Source organism: Schistocerca americana, chromosome 9 (genome assembly GCF_021461395.2).
Source record: "Schistocerca americana isolate TAMUIC-IGC-003095 chromosome 9, iqSchAmer2.1, whole genome shotgun sequence".
Taxonomy (NCBI): domain Eukaryota; kingdom Metazoa; phylum Arthropoda; class Insecta; order Orthoptera; family Acrididae; genus Schistocerca; species Schistocerca americana.
In genome coordinates this window covers 201,493,780-201,506,413 of record NC_060127.1, presented here as the reverse complement: position 1 = coordinate 201,506,413, position 12,634 = coordinate 201,493,780, and the positions used below count along the sequence as shown (strand labels likewise).

Below are 12,634 nucleotides of genomic sequence, written 5' to 3'. Positions count from 1 at the left end.
AGATACCCCGGACCTGTCCCTGAGGTTATACCGGTATATGTGAAACCCTCTGCTCTGGATTGGCTGTGCAATCTAGGTATTGAGCTTTAAATATGAATGAGTTTCTAGTCAGGCTTGACAAGCGTTTAACGTGTAGTTATTTTGTCTTGAGTGTTTGTAATTTATCCTTTTGTGCTATTGCTTGTTTTTTTTTTACACATGTACTATTTACACATTGTTTTGTTTTATACATTTCGTTTACATATTGTTGTACTTATATAAAATATTGTCGCTGTATTGCCATACGCAAAATAAAACTAGCAGATTTAGGTATAGCAAACATGTACACACCTGTATACACATCTAACTCCTCCTCTTCACCATGAATTCATGTTTCAATAGATACTTGGTAATAGCATCAAAGAGTGGTTTAACATCCCTTCACCATAGACTGAGTCTTTCATGACAATCTGCAGTGCATTGTACAGACCATACAGCTTGGATGCTTTAAAGATAGATCTTGAAAACTTAACTTGCTTGTATCACCCCGAAACATGTCGATGATGGATACACCATTGCTGCCGAAGATACTGATGTCTCAAGTGAATGGAGTGTACTGGGTTTTCATGCCATCCTCAATGTATTCGAGCTTGCTGCACAGCTGGTCCCACTCTGTTTAATTAAACTGCACCTTTGTAACCTGATAGACATTCTCTGTTTCCACTACAGTCAGGAGCTAAACCAACATTAACACAATTCATTCCATTGACAAACAAATGATAAGCACTCTGTAATGACTTAGCTATGACATGTGGTGTAGTCGTTGAATGTAATGCAGTATGGAAAAAATTCCTGTCGTGCTCTGATCAATGAGGTGCTGCATCAGAGAGTGTGTCTGCATGGTGACATGATAGTGCCTGTAATGGATGCAGTAGAAACTAATATTCTGGAAACAGTTCTCCATGCTGCCTTAATTTCTAATCCATGTTGGAGTCTACATCAGGGAGATTGTCCTCACACTAATTTGATTTCTGCTTCTGCTGCTGTTCAGATGTACTTGATTTCCACTGCAACGTGTTCAGAGCTGCATCAAGATGTGTGTTTGCGTGTTAGCTTGATATCTCCTGTTCCTCCTCAAATCTATCAGCTAACACATCATTCATGTGGAGAAATAAAAGAATACCGTGGAAAACAAATACATACACATAAATGTATAACGAATAATAAAACAATGGAAATTGTGGGTAGGAACATCAATAACGTAGGAAAAGACAGATTGCTACTTACTGTGAAGAAGACACAATAAGCTGAAGACAGGCACAATTAGAAGACAGTTACATGAAGGTTTTGGTCACAGTTTCCATCCACAAAAGGGAAATACACACCATCCACATACACAAGCAAGCACACCTCATGCGCCAACTCGAGCACCTCGGGCCGCAGCGTGACTGGCGTATGGTGTGGTATTCAAGCAGTAGTGGTTTAATAAAAGACTAACGTGAAAATCTCTCCTGTTGGGGCAAGTGCTCTGTAGTTTGACAGTCTCCCATTATTTCAAACTTGTGTAAGTGAATTTCCTCACCATTTGAACTAATGGTACAATAGTTAGCGTGGAGGAGTAAATCGTAGAAAATGTAATGTCAGAGGGGGTGTGGAAGGTTGTTGGAGAATAGCACAAGAGAACTTGTGTTGGGGAAGTGAGCTGCCATAGGACAGAGGGGCCTTTCGCTTCCCACTGTTAGTTTAAGATATAAAAAAAATGTAAATGCCATGTTGCTGGGGCCTCCCGTCGGGTAGACCGTTCACCTGGTGCAAGTCTTTCGAGTTGACGCCACTTCGGCGACTTGCGCGTCGATGGGGATGAAATGATGGAGATAAGGACAACATAATACCCAGTCCCTGAGCGGAGAAAATCTCCGACCCAGCCGGGAATCGAACCCGGGCCGTTAGGTATGACATTCCGTCGTGCTGACCTCTCAGCTACCAGGGGCGGACAATTTAAGATAGATGTGATGAGATCGAAACATAGAGGTAGGAGAAGCAGTACACAGTGATCTTAGACCTCTGAAGAGCCAGTATGCTTGAATTCCATACTATTTTAAATAGCTCGATAGGACTGAGCTAGATTGTGATTCATAGAGCCAGTGCCAGTATTTCAACTCTTGGATTATGCCGTCATAGAGCTGCACCAATATGTCCCCAGGTTCCATTTTCGATCGCCATCTTGTATTCTGACGTCATAGAGCCTGTCCAACTATTCCTAGTCTTGGCTTCCAACGTCACAGAGCCAGTATTCCAGGTCAGCCATCGTGCATCGTCATCTTCGATTATGATGTCATAGATCTAGAGGAAACATCTGACGTGATTATACTTCCCGTAAAGCTGTAGAGCAACGATACTTTACCGAGGTTCTCACGTGGGATATGAATCGCTCAGTGCATGGTGTTCTCGTTGTTGATTTATATTTTCACTGTACTTATATGGTTGTTTCAAACTGTAATCCAGTAACACCATCAACACTTGAGAGTTGAAGATTGGAGTATTTGTACTGAATTCTGATCCTGCCTTACTCTACCCTACAACAAACACATCTACACACACGTCGGTAATGACATGTCCCGTAAAGGAAGACTCTAGTATGAACAATTTTAGTGCATAAGAAACAGATATCGATCGAAATGATAGACATCCTGTTAGGATCATACATTCATGTATGATCCAGACTAGACAAAAGCGTGCCTGTATGACGCGAAATTCATTTCTTTCGTAACATTTTCATCGGTTTAAAGACATAGTTGGGTAATTTGGCTTGGATGTGTGCTGGGTGAGCGAGGAATGTGTTGTTCTGTGTTCTTGCTTCCCTCGTCGATGATGTTGGTCAATTCTGCAATCGTGGTAAATGCGAGGTAGCGTTATTTGTGTGCAGCTGCGAGCAGTGACGATTTAATATGTAGTCATTCTCAGTAACGTCTCAATGAATGTTTGCTGTTTTCAACCTAAAATTATTTCGAAATGTTACTCATTGATTTCACCATCACATTCACGTGAAAATTCTGTGTTGTCAAAATTTTCATCACGCCGACGCACACCTACATCGAGAATCGTAGAGGTGAGGCCTGCGCTGTCGCCCCGACATAGGCTGCTGGCGGAGACCGCACTAGCAACGTCCGGTGTAGGCGGGTAAGGAGGGGTAAGCACAGGTGCGTCGTATCATACGGCCGTGATGTATTTGTAGAGGCGAGTAACTCTCTCTCTCTCCTGCCCTGCTAGCATGACAAAGCCGTTACACGGGCTGTGCTCGCAGACTCGAAGCCCGGTCTCCTCCAGTTGATGCCACAGCACGGCGCCAGTCAGGGAAATAAGTCAGGGCGACGGGACACTCTCACCCTCCCGGTGACTCAGCGTACAGCCTGGACTTTACCTCAGAGGGTGGCGGCACAGAGATGTGAGGGGCTTATGTTACTGTCGTCCATTCCATGCAAAAGTTGCTGGTCAATTTTGCAAGCTTAGTACCTCAACCTCCCTTTTACTTGGTACTCAGAATCACTGAGCTCCAAGGCTCCTGCCCCGCTGGGTCAGCGCTTTCGCACTGCCACTGCCTTCGCCACTACGCCACCGGCTCGTGGCCGTGCACCATGTGCTGGCTGTGGAATCTTCTCTGGCTGGGTGTGCACTGCTTATGTCCCATGGGCGTTGGTGTCATGGGGCATCGTCACAACGAATGCCTTCTGAGTAATAAATGAATGAGTTTTCACTGTTTCTCTGGCGTACCATCCAGAATCTAACAAGCACCCATTCACCACTCTACTGCAACTTGTGATTTTCTGGCAGCCTGACCACGTTATACCTGGTTCCGCTGTCCACCGTAGAGGCATTCAACATAGTCGTTAAAATACAAATCATCCTCTTTCACCTTCATCAGTCCCCATCTTACAGACTGACCAACAGTCCAGCCTCCTGGCACAGAGCGACTCACATGCCAGGTGTTTACATACTGAAACAATGCCACAGCGACTCGACAATGCCCCCACTGCCAAGAAGTGTGCGTGGCGTACTCAAGTGTTCTAAAATGTCAGACTCGCTGGCTATCGTGTCTTAACAAAAGATTATGAATCTAGAAAGCACGCTACTATTACGTATTGTGGAACACTTTCTGCAGAGTTGTTGATGGGAGCCGGACGGAGTCGCCGAGCGGTTCTAGGCGCTTCAGTCTGGAACCGCGCGACCGCTACGGTCGCAGGTTCGAATCCTGCCTCGGGCATGGATGTGGGTGATGTCCTTAGGTTAGTTAGGTTTAAGTAGTTCTAAGTTCTAGGGGACTGATGACCTCAGAAGTTAAGTCCCATAGTGCTCAGAGCCATTTGTTGATGGGAGGGAGAGGGGATAGCCGGGGGCTCATGAACCTGCTTGAATGTGTAAGTGGTCGCTGGCTGTCAGTCAGGGTCATCACTGGCAGACATGGAGCCCACGTTGTTGCCTTCACTGCTGCTGCTGAGAAATTCTGCTACCTGAGGCTCTCCACATACGAATATAACAGAGACAATTCAACATTGCTGCAGACGCTAACAATGAAATGCGCAACATCACAGCACCACGATGAAGTGCTTGTAATGACTAATATCCAAGAAAGTGGTACTGAGGTTGTGAGTAATGCAGTGGGAAAATGTGTTCTTTCTTAACTGTACTGTATGATGGAAAAATAATACTTGTGTGAGAATAAGCCTAGGAAGTGTTCACTGCAGTAAATCTGCACTTAATCCATTCACCTATTCTCTGGAAATAAAACGATTGTTTTACTATATGTTTGTATTCCTCAAGCTGGTGCACCTGCAACTTTCATCTGTTACTGAATCGAAATCGTACATTCAATAATTAATAACGTATATTAGTTTCACAGTGTCTATCGGTGTTTCCACCACCACACAAACTGCTTGCCTGTGCTGCCATCAACAAACCCATCAATCAGATGTTCTGGAAAAGAGATGCAAGAAACGGTTTCATTTCCATCTAGTTTCATTCACATTGATATCTGATGACACTAATTAATAACAGAAAATCATAGGAAATTAGGTGTCGGTCTTAGCTATATAAGAAAATAGTCGATAGTTTATCAAAGTACTGGGTGATCAAAAAGTCAGTATAAATTAGAAAATCTGAGTAAATCACGGAATAATGTAGATAGAGAGGTACAAATTGACACACATGCGTGTAATGACATGGGGTTTTATTACAACAACAAAAAAAAAAAAAAAAAAAAAAAAAAAGGTTCAAAAAATGTCCGACAGATGGCGCTTCATCTGATCAGAATAGCAATAATTAGCATAACAAAGTAAGAGAAAGCAATGATGATGTTCTTTACAGGAAATGCTCAATATGTCCACCATCATTCCTCGACAATAGCTGTAGTCGAGGAATAATGTTGTCAACAGCACTGTAAAGCACGTCCGGAGTTATGGTGAGGCATTGGCGTCGGATGTTGTCTTTCAGCATCCCTAGAGATGTCGGTCGATCACGATACACTTGCGACTTCAGGTAACCCCAAAGCCAATAATCGCACGGACTGAGGTCCGGGGACCTGGGAGGCCAAGCATGACGAAAGTGGCGGCTGAGCACACGATCATCACCAAACGACGCGCATCTGTTGACATTTTGTGAACTTTGTTTTTTTTTTGTTCTAATAAAACCCCATGTCATTCCAAGCATGTGTGTCAATTTTTACCTCTCTATCTACATTATTCCGTGGTTTATTAAGTTTTCAAATTTATACTGACTTTTTGATCATCCGGTATACCAGTAGTCAGCATGACTTAGCTATGACAAGCAAATTCTGTTAATTCGACCGAATAAATTGTGACAATATTAATCACTTACAAATTAGCATTGTAAAAAATCATTTATGAAATGTCACAGAATAATATGTTAATAAGTTGTAGTGGTCGACCACACTTTTTACTCACACTGCAAATGCCTCTGTTTTCGTTTCCGGCACACAGCGTACTTTCAAGAATGAATCCTGGTTCATACTTCTGCTCGCATACTGCATTGGGAATAACCGTCACCTCATTATACTGAAGAGTCTCAGAATGGTCCTCAACTGTAAAAAAAAAAAAAAAAATTCAGTCGTGTCGTATTCGTGTCTACGAATGTAAGCATGCAGTTACTGCGTCCTTCAGTACCAACACAAAATAAATAACTAATATCAGTTCCAAGGTACTCTCAGTATGAGGATCTCTGAGTTGCTAAAAAACTAAACTCCTCCCGGACAGGCCATGAAGGCCCAACGCCACCGACCGGCCGCCGTGTCATCATCAGTCCCCAGGCGTCACTGTATGCGGATATGGAGAGGCATGTGGTCAGCACACCGCTCTCCCGACCGTATGTCAGTTTCCGAGACCGGAGACGTTACTTTTCAATGAAGTAGCTCCTCAGTTTCGCCTCACAAGGGCTGAGTGCATTCCGCTTGCCCACAGCGCTCGGCAGACCGGATAGTCACCCATCCAAGTGGTAGCACAGCCCGACAGCGCGTAACTTCGATAATCTGACGGGAACCGGTGTTACCACCGCGGCAAGGACACAATAATAACTTTTACAATAATTTTTGAACGCTCTTGGAATGTTTACCAAATTAAATTTGCACAACTTGTTTTATTATGGCAGAGACTGAATCAGTTTGCGTGCCACACATTTTTGTGAACATGGTTACATAGTGACTATTCATTGATGCACGGACGCCACAGGAAAACTACTACGCTTTATTATCATGTATATAATGGAGGGAGCTGGCACCCCGTCTGCACACACAAATCTCCTAATTCCTGTAAATTCTGGGAAGGGACTATGAGCTCTTCATCACGTTCAGTCACATCCCAGATGTGTTCGATTGGGTTCAGATGCGACGAGTGGGGGAACCAGCACATCAATTGCAACTCGCCACTGGGTTCCTCGAACCACTCCATCACAATCCTCGCCTTGTTGCATGGCGCATTATCTTGCTTAAAACTGGCACTGCTGTCGGGAAACATGGTCGTCTTGAAGTGTTGTACATGGTCTGCAACCAGTGTGCGACACTCCTTGGCTGTCAAGGTGCCCTGCACGAGCTCCACTGGACCCATGAGTGCCAACGTGAATGTTCTCCAGAGCATAATGGAGCCAGCTTGTCTCCATCCCACAATACAGGTGTCAAGGAGCTGTTCAACAGGAAGACAACGGATTCGCGCCCTCCCATCGGCATGACGCAGAAGGTATCAGGATTCATGAGGCCAAGCGACGCTCTACCACTACGTCAACGTCCAGTGACGATGGTCACATGTCCATTTCAGCCGTAGTTGCCAATGTCGTGGTGTTAACATTGACACATGCCTGGCTCGACAGCTGTGGAGGCCCTTCGTTTGGCGCACTGTGTGTTCATACACATTTTTATTCTGACCAGCATTGAGGTCTGATGTTAGTGCCACCGTAAGCCTGTCCTGCATTACCAGTCTGCCCGACCTACGACATCCGACATCTATAACGAGGGGTGGCCGCCCACCCCCAAGATGTCTGGACCTGGTTTTACCTTGGTTTCGCCGCAGGGTGAAGACACCACAGCATTCCTCGAGCACCTAAAAGTCCTGCAGTTTCCGAGGTGCTCGTGCTGAACGTCTGAGCGTCTTCATCAAAGCGCTGCGTTGCAGCCAGTTCTTCGTATTGGGAAACAAATGGAAGTCGCTTGGTGCAAGATCGGTCCTGTAGAGCGGATGAGGGAAAATTTCCCACTTGAATGAATTAAGGAGTTCTTTAGTGAGGCTTGCAATGTGAGGTTGGGAATTGTCTTGCAAAAACAAAATTTTGCACGTCAGCTTTCCTCAGCGTTTGTTTTGAACTGCTCATGTAAGGCAGTGCAAAGTTTGACAGTACCAGGCAGAATTTATGGTTGCTCCGCTTTCGCGAAAATCAATAAGAAGCACATATTGCCTATCACAAAACACTGCCGCCATCAACTTCCTTGCTGACAAGGTCTGCAAACATTTTCTTGGTTTTTGGGGGGACCTTGTATGTCCCCACTCCATGGACAGTAATTTTGTCTCGCTATTGACGTGTTTCACCCACGTCTCGTCACCGGTTACGATACGATCCAGTAATGAATCACCATGTTTGTGGCAGGCCTCCAGAAATGTAAACGTTGCCCCCTTTCGCTGTTTCCACCACCACACAAACTGCCTTCCTGTGCTGCCATCAACAAACCCATCAATCAAATGTTCTGGAAAAGAGATGCAAGAAACGGTTTCATTTCCATCTAGTTTCATGCACATTGATATCTGATGACACTAACTAACTAACTAACTCTGTAAGAATTTTCGGCACCCACCGTGCACAAAATTTGTGTGAGCCGTGCGTGGCTCGTGTTCATGCCGTTTATTGCTTGTCGTTGCAGTTATGGCATCTCCTTTCTTTTTCGATTTACTGGAATCACTAAGTTGCTGGCTTGCCTGGTTGATCCTGTCAAAGGCACGATCAAAATCCACCGATACGAACGCCGCTCGCATGCGAAACGCTTCCGTCAGGGAAATTATGTCACGGTATTCGCCTAGGATAGAATGGATGTTGCTCCGAACCCCTAGACAAGCCTGGTCTGGCCGTATTGTCTTGGATATTACAGTCTTGAGCCTTGCCACCAGCATTCGCACAAAGATCTTATAGTCAGTATTGAACATTGTGAGCGCTCTAAATTGATGGGCGCTGACACCCGCTGTCGATTTCGGTATTGGTATGAGCAGTCCCGCCATGAACTGAGACGGAACGTCCGTGTCAGGGCTCCATAACTCATCATACATCAGCACCAACTGGGACATCATTAAATCTGCAAATTCGCGATGAAATTCGAGTGTCAACCCATCTGGCCCAGGGTATTTATGCACAACACCCTTCGTGAGTGCCCTCCGTATGTAATCTTCCGTTAGGGGTTACAATGGCGCCTCTGCATCCGCGTTTGCATCTGTCGCAAAATTTCTCCTCTTATCCGACTGTCCGTCGGCGTCCCAGTGAAAAGGAGGCGGTAATGCTCCAGAAACCCAGCAGCAATGTCCTGTTGTGACGTCAAGGGCCGACCATCGCCATCATGGAGCACTGTGATCAAGGATATCAAGGATAGGCGATTACGCGCGTGTCCCTTGGACACATGATGCATGCTAATACGTTCTCCATCGACATTTTCCAAGCACCGAGCACGGATGGAAAGTCCCTCCAGTCGATGTCTAGTGATCGATAAAATGCACACCTGAATGCGATGGAGTTCTGTTTGTTGCTCGGGCGATGGGGCCCTGGAGGACAGGTCGCAGAGCACCATGTAGTAATAATCAAGTGTATCTCGGAGCCATTTCGCTTTTTCCTTGCCATACGTTATGAGAGCTCTTCGTATCGCCGGTTTTGCACATTGCAGCCACGATGAAAGAATCGTATGATGCACCGGCAGACGGCGAGTGCATGTCTGCCATGTTTCTTCGATCCGCTGGCGACATTCGAGATCCACCAATAAGAATGAATTAAGTTTCCATGAACTACAACTCCGCCAGACCCGCTGCCGTGGGAGGGTTAACGTGCATAAATAAGCAAGGTGATCCGTAAAAGCTGTGGGCCAACGTTCAGCAGCCAACACGTGATCCCTTAATCTGCCAGAAACATAAATCCGATCCAGCCTGCTCGCCGAGTGGCTACTAAAATACGTGTAACCCTCTCGCTGCCCATGGATGTTTTCCCACGTGTGCATTAGTGCCATGTCCCTGCAGATCGTGTTCAATGCGTGGCAGGAGCTGAAATTAGGAGTTTGATCCTCTGGTGTGAGAACGCAGTTAAAATCCCCCCCCCCCCCCCCCCCCCCCTACCAAGATGTGGTCATACCTGCCATGGAATAGGGGGGCAATCTCCTCCGAGTAGAATCGTGCACGCGCCTGTCGATTGTCAGATCCAGAGGGTGCATAGATGTTGACGATACAAATGCCGTTCACGGTCATAGGCAAACCCCGAGCCGAAGGGAGGTAATCGAGGTCACACATCGGAATCCCTTCCCGGACTAATATCGCTGTGCCACGTCCTCCATCTGGAGTCGGCGCTAGGTAAGTGTTGTAACCACGCACGTCGGGAAAAGCAGCATTGCAGGTTTCCAGCACCAGCAGAATATCAACGTCTGTGGCGTAAATCATGTCCCGGAGAAGTTGCATCTTTGCAAACGAACGTGCGGTGTTAATGTTCACTGTGCCCACCTTATATGCTTGGTCCGTTGTTGCTGTGATGCTCGTGTCATGTCATTGAGAACTCCAAGGGCGTTAGTCCACTACTTGTGCTCAGAGGGGTGCCCGCCAACAGGCTGCCCTCCGTCGTTTTTGTTTTGTGGTGTGCATCCTGTAAGTGAGTTGTCATCATTTGGGGGTAACAATTCGTGTATGTCTTCGACTGGTTTCGCCCAGTCGCAGTGGTCATCAATCCCACAAACGTCCGCTGATGTATTTCGATGTGGCTGCCGGGACACTGGTGTCCCTGACCCCTCCGTCGGAAGTGCTGCGTCAGTCGGTGTCAATGAAGAGGGACCGTCTGAAAGGCAGGGCATCCGGTCGCCATCTGAAGGAATCCTGTCAGCGTCCTCTAAAGGCACGTGCTCCGTGTCAGACAGTTCTTCGGTTAGGATAACTTCCATGTCCCCTAGGCGTGGCGTGTCGCCCGAACTGTGGCGACGCTTTTTGCGTGCCCTGCCCTCTGCTGCCATAGGCGACGCCTCACCGTGTTCGTCGATCGTTCGTTGGTCCGTTGCTGGCGCCTCTACTTCCACGCCGCATGCTACATGTGAGTGTTCGGAAGGTTCCTCCCTCATCTGACGTGACGTGGGTCTAGGGGCATTCTCAGAGTCACCCCCCTGCTCCCGTAACTCGGTCTGCTCTTGCATCAACACGTCCTTGTCACGCTCCGAACTTGGCAACGCCTCCCGGCGGACCACCGACACGTACGCCATCGGCAGTTGCGTGGGAACTTCTCGCTGTGACACTTCTCTATGTAGCAGTTCCGCAACGCAGCGTTGTGTGCACTCCGAGCGGATATGTCCTTCTCCACCATAGCCAGAACATGTGCGTGGCTGACCATCGTAAATCACAACAGCTCGACATCCTCCATTGTATAAATAAGAAGGGATATGTTTGTTAAGGACGATCCGCACCTGTCGGATGCCGTTTAGCACAGGATAGGTGCTAAAACTTGCCCAGCGTTCAGGTGTATGACTAAGTACCATTCCATATGGTCGCAGCGATTCAGTAAAGATCGATTCTGGCACCTCAAAGGGCAATTCAAAGATCCGAATGACACTCACATCCAAGCCGGAAGGAGCTGCTGTTACATCGCTGATATGGCCATCAGAGTGTCGAAATTTAAATCCTCTTTGAGCAGCGGTGAGAGTTTTTTCACACGCAGCTTCATCGGTCATGTTGATGTACATTGTACTGCTTACAATGGACAGATGTATTCCAATTATGTTTGCAGCAGGTAAACGAACTTCTTCCCTCAAAAAACGCTCTATTTCGAAAGCTTTGGGTCTGGCATATTCGTTGTCGAACGTAAACTGGAGCGTAGTCTTTCTGAAATTGTGAGCCATGGCGATCGAGTCAGACAACAACACACACGAGTACCGGCGGTGTAAACACTGCCTCGTCCAAGCGCGCCCGTGGCCGGGACAACACGTCCGTGCCGCGCCACCTACAGCAGACTGTTTCCATCTGAGCTTACGCAAGCACGACTCATCCCCCGTCCTCACAGCTTTACTTCTGCCAGTACCTCGTCCCCTACCTTCCAAACTTAACAGAAGCTCTTCTGCGAACCTTGCAGAACTAGCACTCCTGAAAGAAAGGATATTGCGGAGACATGGCTTAGCCACAGCCTGGGGAATGTTTCCAGAATGAGATTTTTACTCTGCAGCGGAGTGTGCGCTGATATGAAACTTACTGTCAGATTAAAACTGGTTGCTGGACCGAGATTCGAGTTCGAGTCTCGGTCGGCACACAGTTTTAATCTGCCAGGAAGTTTTAGAACAGATTATATTTTGGACACCACTGAACCAAAGATCTTGCCTAAGTAGCAGAATCGACGTAAGTAGGGCCACGCAGAGAGCAGCAGCAGTTGCCATTGCACTCTGTCATAGGTAGGATGCAAGTCTTAAAGCTAGTAGCTACCTGGCAGAATTTAATTGTTGGTCTACTGACGCAGAAAAATACAGTTTTCATAAAATAAAGTGATGAATGGCTATTAGATAATCAAGAATGGAAGTGATACTGATCGTTGACACTGTTGATCACTGTCCATGGCAATCAGATAAGAGCATTGATTTGATACTGTAACTCCAAGTAAAAGCAACTGGAATAAATTTCTAAGGTAATAAAATTTTGTATGTTTAGTTGTAAGTACGCAGCAACGCCATGTGGATTTAGCTGAATTTTACAATACTGACCCTTAAATGTAGGAACCAGGTATTTTCCATCAGGTTTAATGTATAGGTTGATTAGGTGTACCCAATTTGTAATATTTGGTGTATTTTGGAATCCTGATACAGAGAAGTTAAATTTTGTAATTTTTTTCCGAAACGATGTCAGAATTTTTTTCATGTAACAATACAATTGTTTTTAATTACGACACTAAGTGA

At 46.2% G+C, this 12,634-nt stretch overlaps 1 protein-coding gene across 3 annotated transcripts in view; it reads right to left on the bottom strand.

Annotated features, from left to right (window-relative positions):
• The window catches only part of LOC124551335 (brachyurin-like), a 125,577-nt gene that overhangs the window by 27,997 nt on the left and 84,946 nt on the right, over nt 1-12,634 (bottom strand). For 2 of the 3 annotated variants that reach the window (XM_047126356.1, XM_047126357.1), the window contains one exon: nt 5,937-6,073. In XM_047126356.1, the coding sequence (XP_046982312.1) occupies nt 5,937-6,073 (137 nt within the window). Of the gene's footprint in view, nt 1-4,796; nt 4,951-5,936; nt 6,074-12,634 lie in introns of those variants that run through there. The other variant, XM_047126358.1, reaches the window with a different exon arrangement.